Here is a 27,624-nt window from a genome sequence, read left to right as displayed (position 1 = left end):
TTAGGAATGTATCATATATAAGAATGGAAGCAAAAAGTTTTGGAGTGTAAGCAAAAGGTAGCCTATCAAATGGACAATAATTTTGGGTGAGTCTCTGGGCTAAATCCCGGACCTCCAATTTAACTTAGGTTTTGGAGTGTAAGCAACAAGTAAACCCAACTCGGCCAAGATCAGAAGATTCAAGCCCTATCAGGAAGGATTCTGAGCTACTATTGTGTACCTAAGTACTATTACTACATTTAAGTGTCATGTTAGCTTCTTTTGCAATCCTCTCATGTCTCCCTCGGGGTTCTGCATCCCCGATCACGAGAATGAGTCTTGCCTCAGGTAAAAAACTAATGGACTACTTACAATTGCAAGTACTTTGGTCCTTGCAATCACAAAATTATGCGCAGTCGCACTCATATTAGTCATTTCGATGGCATGCTAATCTTTGGCACAGTTGCAAGTTCCGGATAACTTCCTGCTTTTGAGCAAATATGGAATTTAACAATGTAGTACCTTTTTCGAACAAGATGGAACCAGTGCCTGACACCTTTCATTTGTAATCTAACTACGAACCCCATCTGGGACTAGGGGTGGCAATGGTTCGGTTTTGGTTTGACCCCCAAACCGAACCAAAATTTGAATCGGTTAGGTTTGACCAAACCGAAACCGAATTTTTGGTTCGATTTTGGCTCGGTTTCAGTTCACTTCGGCCAATTTTACCACGCCTCACTCATAATCAATGGAAATCGGGGGCAACGATTTGGTTTCGGTTCGATTTGACCCCAAACCGAATCGAACCAAAATTTGAATTGGTTTGGTTCTACAGAACCAAAACCGAACCGAAATTTGAATCGGTTTGGTTTAACTGAACTGAAACCGAATTTTCAGTTTCGGTTCAGGTCGGCCAATTTTGCCACCCCTATCTAGGACGGATAGTCACAGAGCCAACTATGAGTCCAAGGCCCTTCTCCAGGTGGTGACTCTGGTCAAGTTTAAAGTTTTTCCCTCCAACATCAACAAATAAAGACCAAAAGACGATCAAGCCCGGGTGCAAGTGCAAGAGCCAGTGGAGCCCACCGTACCCAGTAACCTAATAACTGGAGCCATCTAAGAGTCGTGGTCACCTGAAAAGAAGCTGTCTGGGAAGTATATTGGGTTGGACCATGCTAAGGAGGCCTAAGCTTTGTCCTATGAATAAAATTCATGCATTTACAAGCTTAGAGACCCACACTGCGGGAATCAATGAGACGATAGGGCACTCACCATGCTAGACTAGGGATGGGGGGTTGGTACTTTCACGCTCTTGATACCCTAAAAAGGATGAAAAGGCCAAATAAAGCCACTTTCATAACATTCCAAGACTTTAAAAAAAACCCAAATGTCTGACAAAACCAATCAATATCTACATCTGTATCTTGCGATCGCACTTCTTGTAACTTGTGATCACATTTTGGATCGCTTTGTGATCAAAGATCAGTGTGATCCCAATCTCTTCCATTCCAATCAGATCCACTCTCTGGAATATAGATAATGACCGCCACACCCCATTAACTATCAATCCTGTTGAGGAATCCTCTATCATGATCAACCAAATCGGCATTATACAACCCCTGTTCTCCATCCTTGAGGTCTCGGGTTCGATCCCAGCTTTTACCGATCAAAAAACAACAACAACAACAAAAAACAACCCTGTTCTCCATCAATCAAAATGATTAAGCTCATGATCTGATTCCTCTCCCCCCACCCCCCGGTCCTTGCCTCATCTCCTCCTTCCAATCATCATTCCTTCAATTAAGAAAAAGTTGTCCTCAAACAAGGAATTGTTCAACTCGCTGTCCCCAAAAGCAGCGCAAATCAATAAATCACCCTTCGTGCAGGCTTGTACCCCTAAGCCCCACAAGGTTCCCCAATGCAGGCACTAAAGGGAGATGGAGGAAAAAGGCCAGACATAATAGTCATTAACTGAGAATCGACGCATCAGTAACCCCATTGAAGTATGGTTCTGAGAATTCAGAGGAAGGAAAATTTTGTTACCCAAATGTCTCCCCATCTGCCTTACTAGTGCGACTCAGGATGTTGGAAGACCGCCTGCCAAAAATCATACCCCGTTAGTTTTCGAAATAGGAGATGAAGAGCAATACGCAGAGGAAAGAGTTCAGACACATGGTATGGCCGAAAAGTTATTGGAAAAATCGAAAAGCTGGAGGAAGGTATGAGTAGTGTAAGAGGAAGTGCCAGCAAAGGTCTCGACATTGACAGTCTCTCCTTGTTCCCCGAAATTAAGCTCTAGGAAGCGTAAGGTTGCTACATCTTCGAACCCCGGTTAATGCAACCTTTGTGGCATGATCTATAGCCACAACTCAGACTAAAATATTCTATTTAATAGCTACAAAGAAACTTACATTTATAAGGTACTTAATAGCTGAAGATGGATAAAATTTCTTATGCATTCCTGTATAAAGAAGCTATTTCTAAGCTAAAATATTATATTACCTTCATGAAGATCAACAAGTATATAAACTGAAATAGAGAGCAAAACCTTGAAGAAGAGAGCTCGAGTTTGGGGTTTGCCACTCCTACTTGCCACATCCAACAAAATGAATTTCCATGTTGTCTCAACAAAGGCTATAACTGGTCAAGGAAACAATACCCATCCTTTAGATGATACAATAGCAAAACTAAAGACAATGTGTCAAAAATCAACAACCAAAATATGGAATGTTTAAATGCTTAAAATCTGATTCAATCAACTTTGGGGTATGAAGACTCTTCTATCTTCATCATAAAAACTAAGACATACTCTCCTGTTTTGATAATGGCACTCACTTTGTTTTAGTTTTTCTGATCTGCTTTCGGGAAATGCAATCACATAATTAGAGAATGGATGTCATTTCCTTATTATGGTTTTATAAAGAAGGCCCCATGGACCTTTTATATTATAGCAACATCCTCCTAAATCTTGAAATCCAAGCCCCTGTTTTTTACACATTTTGTAAAATATCCTCTTCTAAGTGTACAATATTTAGTCTACAAAAATATCTGAATTCTTTTTGAAAAGGAAAAATATCTGAATTCTTAAAACCTTGAGGCATCATGACGGGTTTTTATCATTTTTGCAAAAATATTGGCAACATATCTTCGCCTTTTTCAGGGTCAAGGGGCGGCAGCCGGCAATCTATAGTGTTAGTCATTTTGTGAAAAAATGTTGGCATTGTCATTTTGCAAGTTCAGGAATGAGGCTTATCACTAGAGATAAGGGCATTTTCAGAATTATTTAAAGGAGGAGGGGCTTTTGTTATAATCTCTATCTTTAGGATGTTACAATATAGAAGGTTCATGAGAAAAACCAAGCAAAAATCCTTATTATGAAGTGTATCATTAAGTTGGTATGATGGAAGTAGTGTAACGAAATTAATACAAGATTGAGATACTTTTCATTTTCAATAATCATAATGATGGACTTCATGAATTGTTGACAAGGTAGATATGAGGCAAACCTAGTACATACTACATACCAAGGTTCTGAAAATTGGAATCGAATCGTAAATCGTGACCGGGTTCGAATCGTACATCGGATCGTAAATCGTAAGATTTTTTCAGATTTATATATAAAAATGAGAAAAAATATTAAAAAATATAAAAAAGGTAAAAAAAAAAGAATAAAATGAGTAATTATCTATTTTCTATTTGAAACTATTAAATTACATATAAAATTCCATGATTAGTAATCCGAAGCACAAACCATATTCATCGCACAATAAATTACTAAACAAAGCACAAACTATATTCATCATATAATAAATCATTATATAATTTATCACAACAGTAAACAAAGCACATACTCAAATGTATAATAATCATCATACAAAGAAATGTCAGCAATAAACAAAGCATTTTGAAATCACAATCAATTCTCAAAATCCAAAACAGATAGAATCATAAAAATCGCATATTTCAAAGTCGAATCGTACCTGAATCGTAAGATTTTTACGAAAAAAGATTTTCCATCCAATTTGACTCGTTCAACCCACAAATCGATTTGAACCGTAAGATTTTAACAACAAAGGAGTCTGGAATATATCTTATACCAACTCCTAATCCTAGTACGACAGACCGTGTTACGTAAGTATGACCCTGGAATTCTACAGATATGGTTCAAGGAGTCTGGAATGGTAAGGGCACCCATTTTGAAGTGTTTTGACTCACATAGGAGGACTGACTGTACAATGACTCGAGGGGGTTCCAATGCTGCTCATCTACAACTCTAGAAGTGATAGTGAAGCAACCATCAGCCCATGGAACTAAATTCGAACTTTCAGTTCCTGATATCAAGTTCAAGGTGTTCTCATAAGCCTGTGAGTGCATGCGCTCGAGTTCAAAGACTTTTGACAACAAAACTATATTTGACCATCTCTGAAACTAAGTAGGTCATTTCTTTGCAGTTTTTTTTTTAATGGTAATTTCTTTACAGTTTTCTCATTTCTGTGTATCCTATAGAATTGTTATCTGTTTCTGGGTAGCTGTAAGAGCTTAACCACATATACTCCTCAATAACCATGTATAGGGTTCTGCAGTTACAGCCATGGTACAGCTAAGGAATATATAAAGTTTGTGTGTAAGTTTTAGTTCCTTTTGAAGATAGTCTCATAAATAAATAAAAGTATAAAAGTAAAGAGTTCAGATAATAGCTGAACATTATTGTCGTTCAGCTTCAGTATCAATTTCTAGCCGACCCCAACTAGTTTGGGACAAAGGCTTAGTTGAGTTGAGCTTCAGTATCAATTTCTAAAAGAATGCATGTTACCAAATCGCAATGAGCAAATATAATGATCAGATAATCTAATCGTTCAAAAATTATCAGATAATCTAAATCAATCAGTACAGACAACAACCTATCTTTCTCTGATCTTCCCAACATTACTTAATAACAAACATATGGAAACGCCCATGTCGCAGAAAGAATGAAATTCAGAGAGAAGATAAAAATTTCAAAACCCAGTTAATTATAAGAACAGAAAACACATGCTACGAAAAGATTGCATACCATTCTCTAGTTCCACTTCTCAAGATGCATTGCTCAACATTCAATGTCATAAAACACCAGTAGTTGAATAAAAATCAACCATTCCATAACTACTGCAGATATAAAGCAACCAAAAAATACAAATAAAGGAATACATAGAATTGGCAACATCTAGATACTACATCCCATTGTAGGAATGTCTCATGTCCAAGCAACCATGAAAGCTCACAAAAAAGCCTAAGAAACTGGCTTCTCCCAACACCAAGAACCGCCCGATTCAGCTGGTAGATGATGATTTATGGGCCCACAAGAATGCATTGAATCCCACTTCCATGAATCCAAAGGCCTATTATCCATTACCGGCCGCTCATAAATAAAATTAACTCGTTTCCTTCCTCTGCAATTCCTCCACCCACTATTCGACTGATAGTCGTCACCTTGAAACCTTGAAGTCTTATATCCTGAAGCATAGTGGCCACCCCCTTCTCTCTTCCTACAATTTCCATTATTTGTTTCCCACGTCCAGTCATTTTTTCTGGATTCCCAATTATCCTGCTTGTTAATATCGCTCTCCCAACGTCCCCAACCCCATGATTTACCCCCACCATTTTCCCATAAATTATTCTCCTCGGCTTTACTTTCCCAACCACTCCAATTCTGTTTAGATTTACCCCCACTATTTTCCCATGAATTATTCTCCTCGGCTTTACTTTCCCAGCCACTCCAATTCTGTTTATTACTATTATCAGCATTTCTATCACAATTGCCCCATCCTTTAGCCCCACCATTTTCCCATGAATCATCCTCCACAGCTTTGTTTTCCCAGCCACTCCGATTCTGTTCATAGTTAAAATCAGCATTTTTATCACAATCCCCGCGCCACTTACCCCCACCATTTTCCCATGAATCAAGCGGTCTATTTTCCCAACCATTGTAATCCCGCACATCACTACAATCAGCATTCTGTTCACAATTTCCCCAAGCGGGCTCCACCGACGAATTATTAACAGGACTAACTGGATCTTCAGCATCACCCCATCCAGTGCATGGGATGGGGCCGTTCGACAAGTTGAAAGAATCGCCCAGAAACCCAATATTCCCTTCCTTGTCCCCATCACTAGGAGCTGGAGGTTCTTGATCTAAATCCAATAGCAGCTTGGGATCAATGTCACAATTCCAGTCAATTTCATCAATATAGATATCTGGATTGGGCAGAGAGATATCACAGGGGAAGCCATTAATCTCTGCCCAAAACCGGGCTTTTGCATTATGAAATGCCTCTTCACCGGCTGAATCATTCCACTGAGCAATGTTTTTGTAGTAGGGCATCATTTTCTTAGCTTCACAGAGTTGTCTCCATGAAATTGAGCATGTAGAAAAGCAGAATTTCTTCTCCCATGAAGGGACTGTGGGTTGCCAAGAGCCTGAAAACACAAAATGCAGAACTCCTTAGAAAAAAGGAAAAGGAAAAAGAACGGCAATTCAACACTATGCAATACTACAAAAGCACAGTATGTTAACTGGGAGCTCATAAACAAACAGCCAATTTCTACAGCACTAAAATTCAAGAAATATATTATAAGTACTTTAATTTAACAATAGATCATCAAAGAATAAAATTCTAGAAACAAGAGAAAGTCATTACTATAACAAAAGAGCTACACAAATTAACAGAAAATTACAATAAATATGAGACAAAACCCTAACCTCACATGCCAAGCCCTAAAGACAAAAGGAGGTTTTTTTCAAACAATAGTAGAAACAACTAAAATGTGGTCACGAACTCGCCCAAATCAAAACGAGGTACACTTGAGCAATCAGACTGGCTTGCTGAGTTTTAAATAACGGTATAAACTCTAGGGTTAAAAAATAAATATTAAAATAATTTAAATATGAAGAATTAGAATGCAGAGATGCAAAATAATCCTCAATGCATGAAAATCGACTTCTCTTATCAGCCACACGAGCATAAAGTAACCCCTATCATAGTAGAACGTAGTAGCTCAAAACAATTTAAATCAATTCAATGTTTTAAAACCGGGCCAGTTATCAGACTAAAAAGGTCTCAGTTTGGATCAAACCGGCCCGATATAGTTGAATCATGATTCCATTAATAAATTAATATTAAAATTTAAAAATTAAGAAAAAAAGATAAAATAACAAACAACAAATAAATATGAAAAATATAGACAATGATAACTAGAGCATGTTGGTAACATGGTAATAAATTGGTTAAAGAACAGCATTAACTTTCCTCCATTTCCTTCGTCAACTTTTCACAAAATTAGGAAGGTTAAAGAAAGGAAAGTTTCCTTCATTTAATTAGCTTTTCTATTGAGGTAAAGTGGAAGAAAGGAGCAGGTTGAATGATATTAACTTTTCTACAAGCCGCTCTATGCACAAAGATTAATCATGCAAAAAATATGTGTTTTTACAGCTAAATCTGTGTGAGGAAAAAGCAGATTAATCAGGGGTGGAGCCAGGAATTTACAGTTTGGGTGGGGGGTGGGGGGGCGGCGCACCCCCACACTATACGTGGCTCTGCCCCTGAGAGCAAGATCATTAAAATGGAAAGGTGCTTAATAGCTATAAAGAAATTTACATCTATGTTCTATAAGGTATTAAATAGCGATTGAGAAATTTAAATGTATAGGATATTTAATAGCTATAAAGAAATTAAAAATTATAAGTTTTAATAGTTAAAGGAAACTTTACATTTATAGGTTTTAAATAACCACGGGGCTACCCACTTTTCCCATTATATATAGTATAGATTAATTAAATTTCCTTTTTTTAATGGTATTAATTAAATTTCCTTAACTAAATTAACTACTATAAATCAACTTCTAGGTTACATAAAAAGGAAAGTTAGCTTGGTAACACAATTATAAAAGAGCACAAAATTTCAAATCTTAATTAACTTCCAACTTCGAAGTTAAAAGAAAATCAAGAGCCTAAATTTCAATTTTCTATTAATTAATACAGTAATCTAGTAAATCACAAGCATTTACATTTTTACTTTTTACTTTTTTAGGCTTTAGGCTAATTATTGCTTAAGTAACTAAGAGGCTAAGTTTAGTTCATGAATAAAGCAATCGGTTCAAAGTCAAAAAAATAGTTTTAGGATGGAAAGTGAATCCAAGAAGCAATATAGGAAGGAGAAGCAAGTAATGATGGCTCTTGAAAAGAGAACCTGCAAGAAGTGGAGGCGTGAAATAAGGGCTCTTGGAAAGATAAAATAAGGGAGGTGGGGGGGCATGCAAAGAGGTCGTATGTGGAAAGTATTGCCTAGACATTCCAGTTTGTTTTGGTGACTGAAGTAACCATACGAAAGTGTTGCCTAGACATTCCAGTTTGTTTTGATGACTGAAGTAACAGACACCTCTGGACACGACATGACACTCCTGGACACTTACAGATAGGAGTGTCAGGGTGACATTATGAAAAGTGTAGGACCCTTGACAATCTATTTTGTTAAAGTAGAAAAGAATAATTAACGCCATCTCCAACGGCTTAAGCTTTTGGAGTAACTGGTCGATTGACATGTTACCAGAGCAAAAGGTCCTCAGTTCAAACATCCTTGATATCAAAAATCCACATGCAATGGCCAACCCAAAAGTGGGGCCACATGTGCCACGTGTAGGCCAGCCCAAAGAAAGAGGGACCACACGTGAGGGGGAGTGTTAAAGTATAAAAGAATAAATAACGCCATCTCCAACAGCTTAAGCTTTTGGGGTAACTAGTCGTTTGACACATTTAAAGGTGGTCCCATTCTGGACACAGAAATCAATGAATGTGAGTCGTGACTAGTACCTTCAATGAGGTGTCATCATGAAATTACTAGTCATATGCTTTCCTTTTAAAGAAAATGGATCTTTTTAATATACTTACCATAAAGTTAGTATGTTCTAAACTTAATAACATATACTTGTCTTATGGGTCAATACTTGGATGGATTTCATTAATGAACGGATCGCCCTTTAAGAGTGATAGAGCCAAAAGCCCCTACAAAGAAAATAATAACAAATGAGATAAAAACTAAAAAGGACGAGCACCGCAAGAGCGAGCGGGTGGAGAGTCCGCATCGGCGCGCATGGGAGCCCACAGTGGCAACTCTGCTGGGGATGATAGTTTGTTTAGATTTTACTTTAGAAATTACTCAAAAGAGTCAAATTACTAAATTAGAAGCTTAAATTGTTTGATAATTCAAAAACCATAATTCCTAAACTACAACACACCATTGAATGTCATTCGATGGATCTAGCTTGGGGAATCCGGGCCCTACCGGGATTGACGGATTTCTGAGAAATGAGATTGGGGAGGTTGTTCGGGCTTTTGCGGGACCCATATGAGTAGCGGACGCCTCGGAAGCTGAGGTGAGTGCCACACATTAAGGTTTGCCCGTTTGAGATTCTTAGCAAGAGATAGCATTGAGAATATTGTGGTGGAAGGGGGCTCATTGAATGCCATTCGATGGCTTAATGGCCTCCATAAGCCGCTGTGAAGATATGACAGTTTGTTTGAGATGTTTGATTTAGTGAGATTTTCCAATGTAGTGTTTCAGCATGTGTGTCACTCCGCAAATGACGTGCCGGATAGCCTTGCAAAGACGGGCATCTCCTTGGAGTCTTTAGCGCTTTACAACTCTCTTCCACCTTGAGTTCTCCCGCTTTGTATACTAACTTATTTTTGTTTTACCTATCATTGTACGAACCATCTCGGTCTGCTTTACATTTCTTGATAAAATGGCTACCTCTTTAAAAAAAAAGTAAACTACAAGTCTACAACACAATAGCCATTTCAAAAAAAAAAACTACAACACAATAGTTCATATGCATTTTTTAAAAAAAATTCCTAATATTTTCTATTGTTTAATTATTATTTTTACCATTCAAAAAAATTATTTTTTTTATTTTTTTATTTTTAAATTTTCATTTTTTGTATGGACAAAAGTGTCACCATGTCGGGATTTTTTGAGTCAGAAACCTTGGACACTGGACACATGGACTTGTGTCAAGTATCCTCATAACACAGAGTTAAGGAGGACTACATGGATGACTAGGTTACACGTTTTACTGATTTATACTTTGCCTAGTTATCAAATATTACTCATTTAGATTTAACACTCTATTCCAAAATTATCCTTGGGTGTTAGTATAATTTTTTTGAACAAAAATTTACACAAGTTTTATTTCAAGCTTAAGTTTGAAATACAGTATTCCAAAATTACATAAATTTTTTAAGTTTAAATACACTCAGCAAGAGTATATTTAAAGGACTATAACAGTGTGTTTAAGGAGTATTTCAAAGTTTAAATACATTCTTCTGGCATTAACAAAAGAATGAAATACTCTTTGGCAAAAAATAATTATCGAAATAGAAAACGTACTCTTGATTAAGAGGAAGCCTGGTGACGGAGAACATATGGTAAGAAAGCAAAAAGAATTTGGCTTCTGAAGAAAGCCTGAGCTTCCAATAACAATGGTTCAAACAGTTCAACCACTTTAATTCAAATTATCAGGCGGTTCATTGGGTTTTTGGAAACTTATGTTGGATTGACCAAAAACAAGCAAAAAAATGGTAGGTTCTAGTCAACCGGGTTGGACCAATCGGTTCAGTTCGGTTCAGTTTTTAAAACATTGAATTGATTTAGAGACAATCCTACAATTCAAAGAAAAAGAAAAAAGAAATTACAAAGATTGAAAATCTTCGATGTAAAAAATACTCAATAAACCGACTCCAGTTGCCAAAACACCTAGAAAGTAAAGATGATTGCTCTTATAATTAAGAAATCAGCAAAACAGCAACAATATGCAGATTTGACTCAAAATCCCAACCACATATCCCAAATTCTATAAACCAAACATGAATTCTGAAAATCTCACAGAAACTTTACAATCCAAAAAAAAAATAGGGAACAACAAAATTACAAAGACTGAAAGGCAACCATGTAACCAAATCCCACTTTGCCTACCCCCATCTCACCACTTCACATGAAAAAAAAAATCAAGGTTGCCAAACATGGCCCAAATTTGAAATATGGTATTCCAAAATTACATAAGTTTTAAATACACTACACTAGAGTGTATTTAAAAGCATCATAACGGAGGGTGTTTAAGGAGTACTTCAAATCTTAAATACATTCTTTTGGCATTTACAAAAGAAGAAAATATCATTCAGTGAAAAATTACTTAAACAGACAATGCACTCTTAATTAAGAGGAAGCATGGTGGCAAAGAACTTCAGGTAAACTTTGAAAGCGATAGGATTTAGCTTCTGAAGCAAGCTTCCGAACCTTATAAGCAAGGTTTTAAAATTCGGTTCCAGTTTCGGTCATCAGCGAAATCGAAATATTTCGGTTTCGGTACGAAATTTTGGCCGAAATCTAGTAAAATCACGGAAAAATCTCAGTACGGAATTTTGGCCGAAATCCAGGTAAGATTGTTCACAACTGTTATTTCTTCTTTTAAGGCAAAATATCTTAAGGAATCTTGTTGGTCTTCGCTTTTCTACAGGTAAAGTTGATAGTTGTTAAGGTTTTAGTCGAAATGTCAACATTTTGACATAAACTTTGCTTTTTGTATCTCAAAAGTGGCATGTTACGCATATTTCAACTGAACTCAGCAAACAATTAAGAACTCAGCAAACCAACAAAAAAATGCAGATTTGACTCAAAATCCTAAGTTCCTAACCTCATATCCCAAATTCTACAAACCAAACAAAAGTTCTGAAATATCACATAAACTTTACAATCCAAAAAGAAATGGGAACAAAAAAATTACAAAGACTGATAGGCAACCATGTAACCAAATCCTCAACACGTAAAAAGTTAAAAACCTACTTTCCATACCATAGGAAAATTTTAAAATTTCTTTGTTCCATTATTATCTGAGAAATTGCTTTTGGTTTTGGGTCTTATTTTACACCAAAACTAAATCAAATTTTTAGCCTAGAAAATTGTTACATTACGGAAAAGAATTATAAACAACAAACCAATCTTTAAGCTATAGAAGTATTCCACAGTAAAATATAGAAACTGAAACATAGTTAATTTCATCATCATTCCTAAATTCCCAATTCAACAAAGCAATTACTCAAATATCTGCTATTCAAACAAAGAAAGGAGATTGAAGATTCAAAATTATGTCCAAACAACAAATCCTCAATCCAATCACAAACCCACTTCTGATTTCTTATAAACTAATATCAAGACAACTTCGCAATCAAAACGCACAAAAAAAAAAAACCAAAAGAGAGAGAGAGAGAGAGAGAGAGAGAGAGAGAGAGACCCACCAAACAATTACAGAATACATGCAAACCCTAACTAAAGATCATAAATCAATACCAAAAACCCACCAATAAAAAACCAATTTCTTATCAAATATAAAACTCTACAAGTGAATAAAACAAACAAATTAAAGAGCAACTGAGGTAGAAAAAGAGCCAAACAATCACATAAAACATGCAAACCCTAACTAAAGATCATAAATCAAATAGATCCATTACTCAATACCAAAAACCCACCAACAAAAACTAAATTTCTCATCAAATATGAGAACTCTACAAGTGAAAAAAAAATACAAACAAACAAACAAAAAAATCAAAGTGCAAATAAGGTAGAAAATTTCAGTACCTGAAGGAGGACGTCTTCTGTTTTGAGATCTAGAGGGATTTGGGGGAAACTTTTGATGGGGATTTTCCCCTCTATATCCTCTCCACTCATTCATCTTTACACAAGAAAACAAATTGAAAACTGTTTCTGAAAAATAAGAGCTGTATTCAGATATAGAAATAAAACCTAGACCGTTTCTGAGAAAAATCCAGACAGACAAAAAGTGATTTCCCGGATGGGTTTTGAGATCCGATGTCAGTAACCCTATTTAGGAAATGATTTTCGCAGACGAGATTGTGATCTCAAGGAGAAATTTCATAGGCGTGTGAAGATTTTCAGAAAGATACAGTCTTATATCGGGGTTTCAAGCTATCTCTAATTATATACGGAATGAACAAAAATTCTAATTATTTAGGGTCTGTGTTTCTCTTTAATTGCGATTGTGCCATCTAGACAATAATATAAGATCGAAATTTTTTACTGTTTGTGACTGTATTTTAAAATAAATACAGTCCAGTATTTTTAATGACTGGCTGTGTACTCTACTATTTTCAGAAAAATACTGTACGGCCCACTCCGTAGGATGATCAAACCGTCCATTTGATGGGCCACAGCCTAAATAGGGAAAAATCGTTTCCATAGGTTGATCTTAACCCTTCGATATATATAGAGGGTTAGGATCAACCCTCTAAGATTCAGTCCCTCTATAGATCGGAGGGTTAGGATCAACCTATGAAAATGATTTTTGGGGCACAACCTATTTAGATTGTGGCCCACCTAATGGACGGTGAATATGTTGTGCCCCACGTAATGGACGGTTTGGATCATCCTATGGTGCGAGCCATACCTTACATTTTAATAAAGTGAGGAGTGCGATCATCTTAGTGCTGATAATATTCCCCTGATCTTGTATAATCTAATATGGTATTTGCTAGGGTCCATCGCAAAAGGCATTTCGCGGCCCGTCTGTCGCATGTCATACCGGCCACCTCCTGAATGAACCTCCTAAATGGAGATTTTTGCCGCGTGTGACATGCGACAGACCGGTGTGACGTGCGACAGATCTTGTCTTCATTCATGAGGTGGCCGGTGTGACATGAGACAGACCGGCCGCAAAATGCCTTCTGTGATGGCCACTCTTTAGGGTAAAATGGTAACAAGACTGCACAATTCGGTCAGTTAAGTATGGCTGTCATTGTTTTATAAGTCAAACATGTGTAGAAGATTCCGGGAATAACCATTTCCATTTTAAGAAAAGGACAATGTATGAAAATTTAATAGTTGGCTCGTGCCTTGCAAGGGAAACACTTTCAAAATGGGGCATGAGGCTACAAATGACCAAACTACTCTTTCAAAGGGTTATTTTTCTCTCAAATGCCACCCCTGCTATGGAAATTATTTTAACAAATTGACGGTTTGGATCATCTTATGAAGTGGGCCGTACCATACTTTTTTGAAATTATACGGCCACACATTATACAAAGGTTCTCAATGTGAACTGCTTTTTTCTTTTTTTACCAAAACGGGCCCTGTACTACAACTTTCTATAGAGAGAAAATGAAAATGGGACTACCACCATGGGATATTATTCGTCTAGAGATCATATTCCTTATCAAAGAGGAATCCATAGAGGATGCTAAATCCTTCATATTTAAAGCAATGAAAAGCAGCCGTAGACTATATCCTCCCACATTTTAAACGTAGCACACATAAAAGTTTATGTGGTAGGTGTTCTTTGTTGGGATCCCACGCAAAAAGAAATATCCCACATCAGATGAGTGAAAGGATGTGGATGGGCTTATAAGGATTCGGGTTGTTCCCCCTTAACGGCTAGCTTTTAAGGGTGAGTTCTTTTCCACTGTTGATACATTAGTAGCCACGTTTACAACAAAATTTCGACATGATGTCCAAAACCTGATATGAGAAGTGAAGCTGAAAGCCTGTAACTACTCAATATCCAAAAATCAAATGGTTTCATATGGAAAAGAAGAAATTGTAATTAACACATATCCTACTCTTTATCTAATTAAATGACCAGAGTACTCGTTAGACCCTTTATAATTACAACAATTGTAATATTTCACATTGTTTATCTGCTTTTGCTTATGCTCAGAGAGTTTAGGACTTATAATTTTTTAGTTTTCACTTTTCACTAGATCAATCACCACATGATTTAGATGAGAATTGTTTGGAAGGAGAGTAAGAAATAAGGTAGTCCCAAATTGCTGTGCTATGTCTATAATAATGTTTAGTAGTTATTCTTATAATGACCACCCATCTATTAGATCAAATAAAGCTCCTACAGGAGCCCCCCCCAAAGCTGAAGTCAACATGTACATATGACAACCATATCCTAGATTTAGACAGTGAGCAACCATGAAAAATCATTCCATTGAATATTCGTTGGCTCAATTATGAGATATGACCTGAGATGGAGAGAGGTGGAGAGAGTTGAGAGTGAGGGAGAGGACAGAAATCTAAAAAAACAGAGTTGAACAAAAACATACGCTACTTCAAATTGTCTTTTTTCCATTATTGCCCAAACACACCCTTAGGTTGTTCACTTTTCTTCTTATGTAGCTAAGGATATGTATGGCAACCAGGAAAAGAAAATTCATGGAACATTTGTTTACCTTGTGTAACAGAGGGGCAAAGAGGCCAGAGAGAGAAACTTGACTGCCTGACTGGTGAGTATGGTCTTGCTTGGTGGGGAAATAATTCATATTTTAAAATGTGAATTTTTTTATTTTTTTTTCATTTACCAACCCCATCACATGCTCTCCACTCTTCTCACCAGCCCTCTCTACCCTTCCCTAACCATGGGAAACAAAAATTCTATGAATTTGTTTTTCATGGCTGCCAAACATGCCCACGATTCTATTCTTTTGAGGAGATGTTGACCATTTTCAAATATTTAAAATCATATCATAATAGACCGCACATAATTATGTATGAAGCCCTTCAGTAAAGTTTAGCTATAAAGAAGTTTACATTTTTTAAGGCATTTAATAGTTAACGAAATTCAGATTCATATGATACTCAATAGACAGTGAAATTTACATTATATGATACTTAATATCATTAAGAAGTGAACATTTATAAGGTTCTAAATAAACTCCGGGCCACTCTTCTTCAACTTTTACTTCAATCTGAACTTTGAGAATATGTAAGGCAGAAGTACCTCCAAACATATTCAAAGGCAAATATTTCCACATTCCTTGTTTGATTGTGGTGCTTGTCTGATTGGTTGTTGCTAGCTTTTTAGGAATTATAACAGAGACTAACATTCAGTTAAAAAGTGTAGAATAGAGCAGTGCCATTATCAAAATAAAGGCGTGCAGCTATCGACTCGTATTTAGATAATTAGGTTTGTAGAATTTTCTCCCCAACTCATCATTTCTTAGTAGCAGAAATTGGTGGGGGCTATTCATGCTAATGAATTAATCCATAGTGATTTACCTCATCATCTCTTTTGAATTGCAACAATGTTGCCGTTGCAAACTGTAACAAACAACCCTTGAGAGAGAAGCCCTCAATCTGCAACTAAAGAAGAGAGATCACTCACACCATCCATGCCATTTACTTGAACAAAAATAACCCATTAATAAAAATAGATTAGGTCGGTTGTTTTCTCGCCAGTAAACAAAATCAAACCAGTGTTTGATCATCTACTTTGCACAATCACCACCTATAACAGTTTACAGCAGAAATTTATGAGTAAATTAGCAAATAGATGATACGACTGCAGGAAATATACTAAATCTAATGATTGGGATTAAAAACTCACGTAATCCCACTTATATAATCAGACGTGTTCGCCACAAATAATAATGATACATCAAAAATTTCACTGTAGATTACATGAAAATATTCAGACCGAATAATGCTGGATTTATGGTGTGTCAGTGTGACAAACAGATACCTGTTTTTAGGTTTGTTGTTTTGCTTTTATTTGTACCAACCAGCAAGGAGATGCCTCAGCCAGAAACAGAAGAGGCATGATAAAGCCTGTTGGACATTTGAAAGGACGAAAAACGAATTTTAGTCACAATCCCAAGTGGGAATATATTTGCAAATAATGGGCTGCCTAAAAGAAGAACCATAGTTCTAAATTCCAGCCACAATCAGAAATTTCGGGCGAAATATTTCGGTTTTGGTCCAAACCGACACCGAAAGTACATTGAATCGTTTTTTACCGGATTTCGGCAAAATTTCAGGTTATGTACAAGATATCCACTGAGATTTCAAGATTCCCACTGAAATCGCCAAAATTTCAGCCAAAATTTTGTAAATTTCCACCGAAATTTTTTACTGAATCTTACAAGATTTTGGCCGAAATTTCTACCGAAACCGAAATATTTCAATTTCAGTAGTGGCCGAAGTTGAGACCGAAACCGAAACTTAAATCCTTGAGAAGAACCACAACCATGCTCAACTTGCCTGGAAAACCAGAAGTCTGATGCAAAGGGCCTTTTCTGAGCACCGGCCAAACAGTCTTAAAAACAGGTTCACGAGTGTCCCGTCATTTGTTCCAGTAAGTAGTCCTGTTTGAGGATCAAACCTGAAAAAACCAAAGGTCTTCAAGATGAAACACAAAAGATTTATATAAGGTACATCTGACTAAGATTTAGAGCATAAAAGCCTTCTAATGAAAAAATGAATATATAAGCTACCTAGGCAGGCGATGCCGTGGACATGGGATGATCTTAAAAAGCTGCCCAGAAGAAAGCAATGGAGATAAAAATCAGTTTCCCTCTTAAAAAAAAGGAATGGTTCTGTAATACATTTTTCTTAGAATGTGAAGAAAATTTATTTTGAGTATACCTGAGGACATGAGTAGAGAAAATTCAGTACTTGGGGCAAGAAGAAGAGCAGGAGTGTTTCACTGCAAAAGAAAATACAAACTCAGAAATGTATACGCTTATAGATGCACAGGTATAAGTATAATGTGGTAGTGGTGGTGGTGGTGGTGGTGGCAGCAGCTGTTGGAAAAAGAGAAATCCAGACCAAAATCTCCTCATTAGTATTTAGGTGGTTATCTTCAAAGAAATAAAACTTATTTTTCAGAATTTCTTTTCGCCACCAACGATTGGATTAATTGCATTGTTTCATATTAAAATTTTAAAGATTAAAGTTACTATTAGAGCTATGCGGGTGCTTTAGATGTGACAAAATTTAGTTAATTTTATGATAACTAGTAATTTGTAATCTAGAATTTTCATTAAAAGGTGATGCCACATTGCATTTTTATGCCAAAAAAAAAATTGCAGATATTGGATACCGACTTAGAAGAAGAAAGTAGATACATACAGAAAAAAATACAGGGAGAGACAACAAATGAAAGGTTTATGTTTTTTTTTTTGGGAAAAGAATCAGGAGAATGCAAAGGCCGGGTGAGATTTGGAAAGAAGGTTACTGCTATGATACTATGATAGAGATAAGAGTGAGGGGGCTGTGAAACGTATGGAAGAATTTGAGAGAGAGGGTCGGTGAGACATAGGGCAAAAATTTTAGAGAGAGAGAGAGGGGTAAGAGAGACGTGCCACATAAAGAAAGAAATTTCTAGGTAGAGAGTTCTGTGGCGAGAGCTCACGAGAGACAAATGACACACATGTGAGGTCCGAAAAAACAAGAGGTGTGCTGAATTTAAGATATTATAGGTTCAAAAAGTACTAAACCGACCTTATCATAAAATGATCCAAACCGTCCCTTTGATGGGCCACCACGTAGATGGCATGCCCACAAAAAATCATTTCTATAGGATGATCCTACCCCTCCGATCTATAGAGAAACAGCATGATGCAGCACTCGAGGGCGACTTCTTTTTCAACCGGGAGAGAATGATGCAAATTTTAACTGCCCTTTAGATTTTCTAGGAATTTATTTTCCATGTTATTTAGTTTTTAGGATTTTATTTTCCATTTTAGGCAGTTTATTCTGTTTAGAGTTCTTATTTTAGTAAGCTTCTTTAAGGGCTCATGTTTTAGTAGGATTCTAGTTCTTATACTGTTTATTTGCCTATATATAGGCCTCTTTACAGATTATTGTGTAACTTTGATGATCATTGATATTGAATAAAGATTCTTCTCCCTCTAATTCTGGTTTTCTTCTTCTCTCTTATGATTTCTTCTCTTCTCTCCCTAAATTTGTCTATTCTTCTGGTTATTTTCATCTCTTCTTCAGGTTATTTTCGTCTCTTCTTCTCCTATTCTTCTAATTCTATCCCCTTTCGTCTATTTCTCTCCCCTTTCCTCAATTTTTCTTCGCGGTGCTGCATCACAGCATATTATAGAAATATCTATAGATAAGAGCGTTGGCATCATCCTATGGAAATGATTTTGGGGCCACAAACTATCTACGTCTTGGCCCCTCAAGTGGATGGTTCGGATCACCCTATGGTGTGGGTAGCATAATACTTTCTACAGATCACAGCGTTGGGCTCATCATGTGGAAATGATTTTGGGGCCACAAACTATTTACGTTTTGCCCATAAAGTGGACGGTTTGGATCATGCTAGTGTGGCCAGTATAGCAATTTCTGAAAAATATTGGATAAACACTCCATTTTCATCATATTTGTATTTCTATGTGAGACACGTCATTTTCTATCAGAGAGAGAGAGAAGCCGCACATGTTGACCATCTTGGAGATTTTGTATTATACGTTTAATTCAATAACAAACTATTGAGATAAAGAGAGACACAGAATGTTGTTCGCATGCTCATGATAACTGAGAGAGCGACATGTAGAAATGAACTCAGAGGTCATTTGCAAATTTGAAGCTGGGTTGACCGGGACAAATGCAGTGAAAGTACACTCGTCAGCTTAATAGTTTTTTCAGAGAAAAGAAATAAAATTCCATAAATTCCGTATCCTTATATATATATATATATATATATATATATATATATATATATATGAGAAAACGGTTTCTACACACAAGTGTAGATAAGTTATCTACACACTAGCTTAAAATACAGTGGAGGCCCACATTGTTTGGGTTATCCAAACCATTCATTTGATTTGCCCTCACATAGATAGGGTGTCCACAAAAAATCAGCTCCATAGGATCATCCTAACCCTACAAACCGTAGAGGCAAAAAATGGACAGATTTGTAAAGGTTTATACACGTCCATTTTACCTCCAAAAATTGTAAGGTTGGGATGATCCTATGGAGCTGATTTTTTGTGGACACCCTATCTATGTGAGGACCAATCAAATGAATGGTTTGGATCACCCAAACAATGTGCCCTCCACTGTATTTTAAGATAGTGTGTATATAACTTATCTACACTTGTGTGTAGAAACCGCTCTCTCATACGAGAAAACGGTTTCTACACACAAGTGTAGATAAGTTATCTACACACTAGCTTAAAATACAGTGGAGGCCCACATTGTTTGGGTTATCCAGACCATTCATTTGATAGAGAGAGAGAGAGAGAGAGAGAGAGAGAGTTGTGGCTCTCATAATTAATGATCCATAAATTTATAAACTCTTATATCCTATTGCTAGACAAGGAACCGACATTGTTCCTACATTGGTAATTTATAATCTCTTATTTCTAATACTCAATAATAAAAAATTATAGAAAAAACTAGTGATATAAGCTATAAGAGAGTACCTTCTTAGAAAATGTTGTTAAAAGTACATATATTTTAGATGGATATGTAAGTACAAAATGGGACAAGTAATAGAAAAAAGAAAATATAAATGAAAGCATGTGTCAAAATTCATAGATCGTAATTACATTTCATACCACTAGCATAAGGACAGGATTGGATGGTATGTATGTATAATATGTTTGATGCTATGTATATACAATATGTTTCTAACCAAAAGAGTGTAACACCGCCAACTCATCTCTCTCAAATGAGAAGAATTGTATTTGAGAATTGTAAGTCCTCTTATCTCTCTCTTCCCAATCTTTCACTTAGTATTAAATGCTAAGAAGGCTGCCCAGTGCACGAGGCTCCCGCCATTGTAGGGTCTGGGGAGGGCTAGATGTACGCAGCCTTACCCTTGCTTTGCAGAGAGGCTGTTTCCCTGACTCGAACCAGTGATGACCAGGACACAATGGAGCAACCTTACAGTTGCGCCAAGGCTCGCCCTCTAGTATTAAATGCTAAAAAAGAAATGAAATTTTAGGCTTGGTGATAAGCGGCGGTGAGATTGCAAGAAAAATCAGGCGATGGACTTATTTTCTAATACTTAATATGCTCTAATAATTCATATAAAAAGATGCCACCCGGAATATAAATTAAAAGAACCCTAACTGTGTGTGTATAACTCTCTCTCTCTCTCTCTCTCTCTCTCTCTCTCTCTCTATATATATATATATATATATATATATATATATAGAGAGAGAGAGAGAGAGGGAGAGAGACATACACACACACATATCCAATTCGGCTGGCAGCCAAGGTCTTTTTTTTAATTGGTAACAGATGAGTCAAAGATTCCTAAACCTTGGCGAAGTATAAACATTATTTACACTAGCTGAAGTATAAACCATCTCAATTACCTAAACCAAGTTGACTCGATTCGTCTGGTAGCCGATTTTTTTCTTCACTGGGAAAATGGGCCAAAGATTCCCACTGACGTACGACTAATAGAGGAACTTCAATTCAATCCCAAACTCATCTAAGAGTGTCCAAAGTGAGGGCCAAAAGTGACTTTTAACAGACATTCTAAAGGTAGATCAGATTTAACCCTCCAAAATATTTGAAAAATCTTGCTCGCAGTGAAAATTAAAGATCCAAGTTGAATTCACATAGATCCGACATTCCGACCGTTGGATCTTGAGAAAGTCAGTGGTTGAGCTTGTATAACCATTCAAAAAAAAAAAAAAAGTTGAATGGTGAATGGTGAACAACATCTTTTTCTTCATTTCTTCAAAGGATTTAAAGAATTGTCTGATGAACTACCTCCTATGCGAGAAGTTGAAGACGACCTACAAAAGGATTTCATTCGAGAAAGTCTTAGTCCGTGTGCCGTGCTAGCATTACTGGCACCCAAAAAAGACAGATCATGAAGAACGTGTGTGGATAACTGAGCTATTAATAGAATAGTCCAGTATAGATTTCCAATCCCACGAATGAAGGACATGCTAGACATAATATTTGGATCTTCTATTTTTACAAAGATTGACGTGCAAAGTTGATACCAAGAGATTTGGATAAGATTAGGCAATAAATGGAAGACTGCCTCAAGATAAAGGATACGTTTGGATAAGAATAGGAGTTGAATGGAAAACTGGCTTCAAGATAAAGGATGGACTTTATGAATAGTTTGCGCTGCCTTCCGGCGACACCAAGGCTCCAAGTACATTTATGTGAGTGACACAAGTCTTTCGTTCGTTCATAGGCCACTTCCTTGTGTACATTGATGGCATTCTCATCTAAAGAAGATCACCTATTACATACACATCAAGTGATGAGAGTTCTGTGACAAGAGAAACTCTAAATTTTTTTTTATGGGTAAAGAGAAGCTCAACATGAAGTTGCAAAAATGTTCGTTTATGAGCCTCAATGTTATATTTCTTGGTTTCATTCTGTCAAGCAATGGAGTGTAAGCAGATCCAGAAAAAGTGCCAATACTTGACTGTCAGTTCCGATGAACATTCATGAGGTCAGGAGCTTTCAAGGGCTCACAAACTTCTATCAGGGGTTCATTAGAAACTTCAGCACTAAAATGGCTCCTATCACCAATTTCATGAAAAAGGTAATTTAATATGGAGTCCGAATTTTCAAACAATGAAATATAAATCGCACATGCAATTTAATGAGCTGGTCAGCTGGTAGTGATAATATATTGCAAGCAATAGTTATTAATTAGTTCGGCATTAGCAGTATTTCTTTTATAAAAATCACCAATAATTTATCTGGTATGAGGCATCATCTTCTAAGTGAAAAGACTTATTTATTAACAATTTAATTTTCTGGTAGACCACAAATACAAGTGTAGTACAAAGAAAAGCAGCATATAAAGCATAAACCGACCTGAAGTGCCCCAAAATGCCTACTACAGCCATGGCCATTCCAGCAAAGTAAGTATAGGTATCACCAACAAAAACCGATGATGGGTACCTAGAATTCCATTTCAGCTAGTAAACTCAGAATTTATTAGTAGTTATGAGGATCTTTCCAAAATAAATTTACTATAAACATGTAGCAGGATATATTACCAGTTATAAGAAAATAAAGCCAGTGATGTAGCCAGTAATGGCTGAACAAGGTAAATAGAGAATGCATGAGCCTGTTTATACTCAGGGTCTGTAGATGCTCCAATTTGCATCACATTGTGTACCAAAATCTGTAGTCACGGCTATGGATCAGTTTTCAGATATATCATCATCTACAACCAAGGTTTTAAATTTCAGTTTCGGTTTCGGTTTTGGCCTTGGCCAAAACCGAAATTTCGGCTGAAGTTCGGAAAAAAATGAATTACATATTTATTTCGAAATTTCGGAAAATTAGTATAATTGTGAAAAAAAAAATCATTTTTCTGAAATTTTGGCCGAAATTTGGGATATTTCTGAAATTAAGGTGTTGGGGGGATTTCGGTTTCGGTCCCAACCGAAATTCGAAATTGCAGTAGGCCAAAATTTAAAACCCTGTCCACAACCAAGAAAAATAACATCATTTTAACTTAAGTTTGGGATTCCGCACTGAGCCCCAATATGAAGTTTTGCTCTTACCGCAGATGCAATGACAACCGTTTGCCCAACTTCAAGGCCATTGAGGCCAGCATGAATATTTATTGAGTTTGTGCAAAATACTGCCAGAAGGCCCATATAGAGTTTATAAATCCATCCTGTTCGCACAAAAAAGTAATTGTGGCCATCATCAAACAGTAAGCATTAACAACTTGAAACTTAACCAAATAGCCAAGAGGTGAAATGTAGCAGCCATTTATCTAGTGACTTGGAGTTCATATACCAGGTAAGGTGCTAACAAAATTCAAGCAAATGGTACCTATGTAAAATATTCAGTTCACACGAGCAATGCTTTCTAGACACTGATGTACAAGAGAATACACTGAATATAGGCCAAACCATGACATTATGCTGATGCCGGCAGTGGGGCCCACATATCTTAGTTGGGACAAAGATGTCAGTTTTATTTCCAAGGACTTCTAGTTCAACTCAATCTATTTTAATCTAGTTTGAATATTTTGTGGAAAGGTAGGTATACACGTATAAGTTTTGGGGATTAAGCTTCTAATTCTATTTGGAAAGTCATTTGGGATTTTAGAATCTGCCAATGTAATATCAGTGTTTTAAAAGGCATATGAGGCATAAGCCTCAAGGCGAGACATAAGCCTGGACGCTTAGAGGGATATGCCAAGTGGCATACATGCCTGTGAGGTGCACGCCTCAGGCACTGAGGTGTATTGAGGCATATGCATCAAAGCGCCTCTGGTCGGCATTAAGTCACAAGCATGTCTGATATAAAACATAAAGAGACAAAAACCATCTTTAATTTATTTATTTTTTTAATTTTGTGTTTCCTTTCGTCTAACTTAGGTTTAGTCTAGTAGTCAAGGTAGGGTGCTATTTTGATTAATCAAGACAACCTTGTATGAGAAAAATAGAAAATTGGAGGTTTTAGGGGCTAGTTTTTGGAGAAGCACTATTTTGGTGATTACTTTGCAACCATTCAACAGAAGATCTACATTTTAGATGTGGAGTTTGTGGAGACAAAGCAATTATAGCAATAATGAGTAGAAAACCCCCTTTTCTCATGCTTTTAACTTCTGATCTTCATATCTTCAATGGAGTTTGTTTTTCAGTTCTTTTGTTTCTTCTGTGCTGTTTCGAATTTGCTTTGGAGCTTATTGAGCATTTTTCTAACATCATAAGCTAATTGATTTGCTTTCAGGTGTATTTGAGTTTTTGGCTCTGTGATATGGTGGAAAATGAAGGATATACATAGAAATATATCAGGAAGCGATTGGAGATCAAGGAACATATCTCATTTTAAATTTTATGCATAACAGTTCACTGGAGGTGTGGATTCTCTAAGCATCACTTGGCCACAACACATCATGGAGTGAAAGCATCAGTATTGTTATTTTTTAGATGTTTGATATTTTTTATTCTTAATTGAATGATGATTTATGCTTGGAAAATAGGAAATGAAGCATTTCCTTAAGGGCAAACCCACTAGCTTTGCTAACCACGCCATACATTCTAATGAGGATGCGACAGCTCAGTCTTTCAGCAAATCGATTACTCTCCAACCATCTAGCGATGTGATATATATCTGTAAGGAGTGTTTCCACTTGGTTGCCCAATCTGTTGCCAATCCATCTTTCAATACTATTGCTCAGTAGCATCTAATCATATGGCAGGTGTGTCTAACGTGTGCTTTAGTATTCATTCTTTATCTACTACTCACTGTTACCCTTGCAGATGGTACTACCTCTCGTATTTGGTTGCCCACTTCGACAATTGTTGTTGATACCACCTTTTGCTCTTACTGCGGCCAAACACGGTCTAGCACCCGAATGATGAGCCCAGTTGTGCTTCTCGAACCAAAAGCAGAAGACCGTCATCTCAAAATGATATAAGGCCTCCCCCAAGAAGACGGCACAACAAACCCCAAAAAGCCCTTTTCCAAAAACACCAAATTTCCAAAGCAAAAGATGGGCAAAGTATCCATGATGAGTCCAAGCATCTGGCCAGTTGGACTCCACCTTTCTAGGAAGCATGCGCCGCAAAAATTCGTCGTCACACTGTGTAGACACCCCATTTTGACTGTGCCCTAAACATTCCAATTTTGTGTAAAACCCCATTAAATCATTGAGATAGGGCCCCAAACTTCACCCTAAGCTAGGGTAGGATCCTACCAAGCTCCTTGCAAAATTTCGTCAAAATCGGAGTGCGTTTACCTAGCGAACGAACCGCGAGAAGACCGTAGTGTAAACCAAAAAGGGGAGTAGATTATCCTAGAGGTGGTTGTCCAAGTAAGAAAAAGGGGTCGAATTTATCACTCTCTTATAAATAAAAAATCCGTCGGGCAAATGAGGAGGAGAGTTAATTTTCGTTTGAAAATTTCTAAAAAAATCACAGAGAGGATCGGCAGAGAGAAAAGTTCCAAAGAAAGAGAGAGAGAGCTTATTCCGATCATCTTCTCCGGGATCCGATCATCTTCTCCGGGAAGTCTCCGCCGGAGATTCGACCGTCATCTTCCACCTACCTTCACCTCTTCACCATTAGATCCATTTTTTTTCAACAGATCTTTGAGATCATCTCCCAAACCTTTTTTTTTTTTTTTCTTCGGCATCTTCTTCTCCGGCAACATTTTAACTCCGGCCGGTCACATTTTGGTTATTTTCTTCTTATCCTTTCTTTGAAACATCATTAGATCTAAGTTTTCCCTCTTTATAAACCCTAAGATTTTCATTTTTCCTCACTTTAAACCTTATGTTCTTCTCTTCACCTCCATCTAGATCTGACCGTACAAGATTTTAGATCTACACTATTAGAAACTCTAGATTTGAGGAAGAAAACCTAGATCTAAGAACCAAACCCTAACTTTCTCGTGAAATTTCTCTTTTCCGATCATCTTTTTCGATGGATTCTGCCGGATTCCGGCAATCTCCAGCCAAGTTTCTTTCATTTGATTGTTTGATTTTCATTTTTGTTCTCCCTTGCTCTTTATTCTGTCCACAATCTTCTCTTATACTTTGATTAAAATCCTAGAGTAGCAACTATAAGCCTCAGATTTGAGTTGTTCTGTTATCACCTTTACCTGGATTGGATTACACCTTTAAGATGAGGCCTCGAATTCTGTATCTCGGATCTGCAACTTCGGGCCATAGATCCAGCTATTACTGAGATAAATCTATGATCTGCAAGGCAAGAAAGAGATTGCTAGCCTCATTACAACAACAATTGGTTCGTCTATTTCATTATCCTCTGTTAGAAAAAGAAAAGAGAGCCAGAGTTGCAGATAAAGGAGAATTTAATTTCTGTCTTTAGAAAGAAAACGAAAAGGCATTGGTTCAGGTAAGTTGTTTCCTTCTTCATTTTATTTCTATGATTCAATCTCTATTTATGTTTCATTCATATAATCTTTATTTTTTACCTAATTATCTTTGCAAATGAGTTTCATTACATAAACTTCTTCATCCAGTGTTGATTAATTTTAGTTATTCTTTGCCTAGTAGTTTCTTGAATCACCTCTTCCTTATGTTGTACTACGCTTGCTTGGATTTTTGTGAACAGTACTTGTATTCACTGGTTGTATCTGTAAGGTTGAGATCCAAATTCTTTATTTCTTTGAGAATTCAAGTTGATTTTTGTGAACAATACTTGTATTCACTGGTTGTATCTGTAAGGCTGAGATCCAAATTCTTTATTTCTTTGAGAATTCAAGTTTTGTTGTAGAATTTATTATTATTTTGGTCGTTCCATCATGTTAGTTTTTATTTTATTTTTATTCCATGATACCTGTCAGTGTAGACAACACATATAATGACACTCATATTGTTTTCTTCAGAGGATTGTATAAAAATGACATTGAAAACGCCTTTGTATTTGGAGAGACCATAAAACCTGTAATCATATTCTTACTTAGAGAATGTAATGTTATACTGCATTATTCTTACTGATGTCATAATATCACCCCCATTTTGGATATTGCTGTAGTATCCTCACTTTGGCATGCCATACATTTTAGCAATTATTGGGTGGTGTTATAAATTGGAAGTTACCATCTGGTTGTGTTTTGAGGTGATGAGTCTGCTTCCTGTGTTGCTGTGATAATATGCTCATATAGTTAAGCCTAACTGTCCAGGTCATCCCATAAGAAAATGCTGCTTGTTGTATGTCATTTTATTCAAACTTTATAGGTTTAGGATGTCATGTGTAACATTGTTGGTATTGCTTTTGTATATGCATTGCTTTCATGTTTGGAGAATTGGCTTTGATTTTGAACTTTTGCAGCCATGAGTTGGGAATTATGTTGATGAGCTGTTAAAATTGATTCTTTTAGG

At 36.6% G+C, this 27,624-nt stretch overlaps 2 protein-coding genes across 8 annotated transcripts in view; both read right to left on the bottom strand.

The window, feature by feature from the left end:
- Positions 1–1,295: 1,295 nt before the first annotated feature.
- LOC143882106 (uncharacterized) lies at positions 1,296–12,985 on the bottom strand. 3 transcript variants are annotated; one of them, XR_013252110.1, is made up of 4 exons: positions 12,645–12,985; positions 5,033–6,435; positions 2,528–2,619; positions 1,296–2,076 (listed from the first exon to the last, which is right to left on the bottom strand). XR_013252110.1 is itself a non-coding variant. In XM_077385514.1 (2 exons), the coding sequence occupies exons 1-2, from the start codon at positions 12,736–12,738 to the stop codon at positions 5,249–5,251; spliced, it is 1,281 nt and encodes a 426-aa protein (XP_077241629.1). In that variant the 5' UTR covers positions 12,739–12,985; the 3' UTR covers positions 5,012–5,248. The 3 variants fall into 3 exon arrangements, 1 of the variants encoding a protein (XP_077241629.1); XR_013252111.1 differs by having other exon boundaries at positions 2,528–2,613; XM_077385514.1 differs by lacking the exons at positions 1,296–2,076; positions 2,528–2,619 and having other exon boundaries at positions 5,012–6,435.
- A 3,068-nt stretch (positions 12,986–16,053) lies between these two features.
- The window catches only part of LOC143881064 (uncharacterized), a 44,189-nt gene continuing 32,618 nt past the window's right edge, over positions 16,054–27,624 (bottom strand). The window contains exons 5-13 of one of the 5 annotated variants that reach the window (XR_013251848.1): positions 23,321–23,436; positions 22,808–22,935; positions 22,623–22,709; positions 17,448–17,508; positions 17,297–17,337; positions 17,064–17,184; positions 16,546–16,631; positions 16,411–16,473; positions 16,054–16,311 (exon numbers count right to left, since the gene is read on the bottom strand). Coding sequence is in view for 3 of the 5 variants with exons in the window: in XM_077384052.1 (XP_077240167.1) it covers positions 16,572–16,631; positions 17,064–17,184; positions 17,297–17,337; positions 17,448–17,508; positions 22,623–22,709; positions 22,808–22,935; positions 23,321–23,436 (614 nt within the window). In the remaining 2 variants the exon portion in view is untranslated. Of the gene's footprint in view, positions 16,312–16,366; positions 16,632–17,063; positions 17,185–17,296; positions 17,338–17,447; positions 17,509–22,622; positions 22,710–22,807; positions 22,936–23,320; positions 23,437–27,624 lie in introns of those variants that run through there. The other 4 variants (XR_013251847.1, XM_077384052.1, XM_077384051.1 and 1 more) reach the window with 4 other exon arrangements.

This window comes from Tasmannia lanceolata, unplaced genomic scaffold, assembly GCF_043159265.1.
Source record: "Tasmannia lanceolata isolate RefF3 unplaced genomic scaffold, GAP_Taslan_0.1 ptg000007l, whole genome shotgun sequence".
Lineage (NCBI taxonomy): Eukaryota > Viridiplantae > Streptophyta > Magnoliopsida > Canellales > Winteraceae > Tasmannia > Tasmannia lanceolata.
Note: the sequence above shows the minus strand (reverse complement) of the source record. Positions and strands in the feature narration are given on the sequence as shown.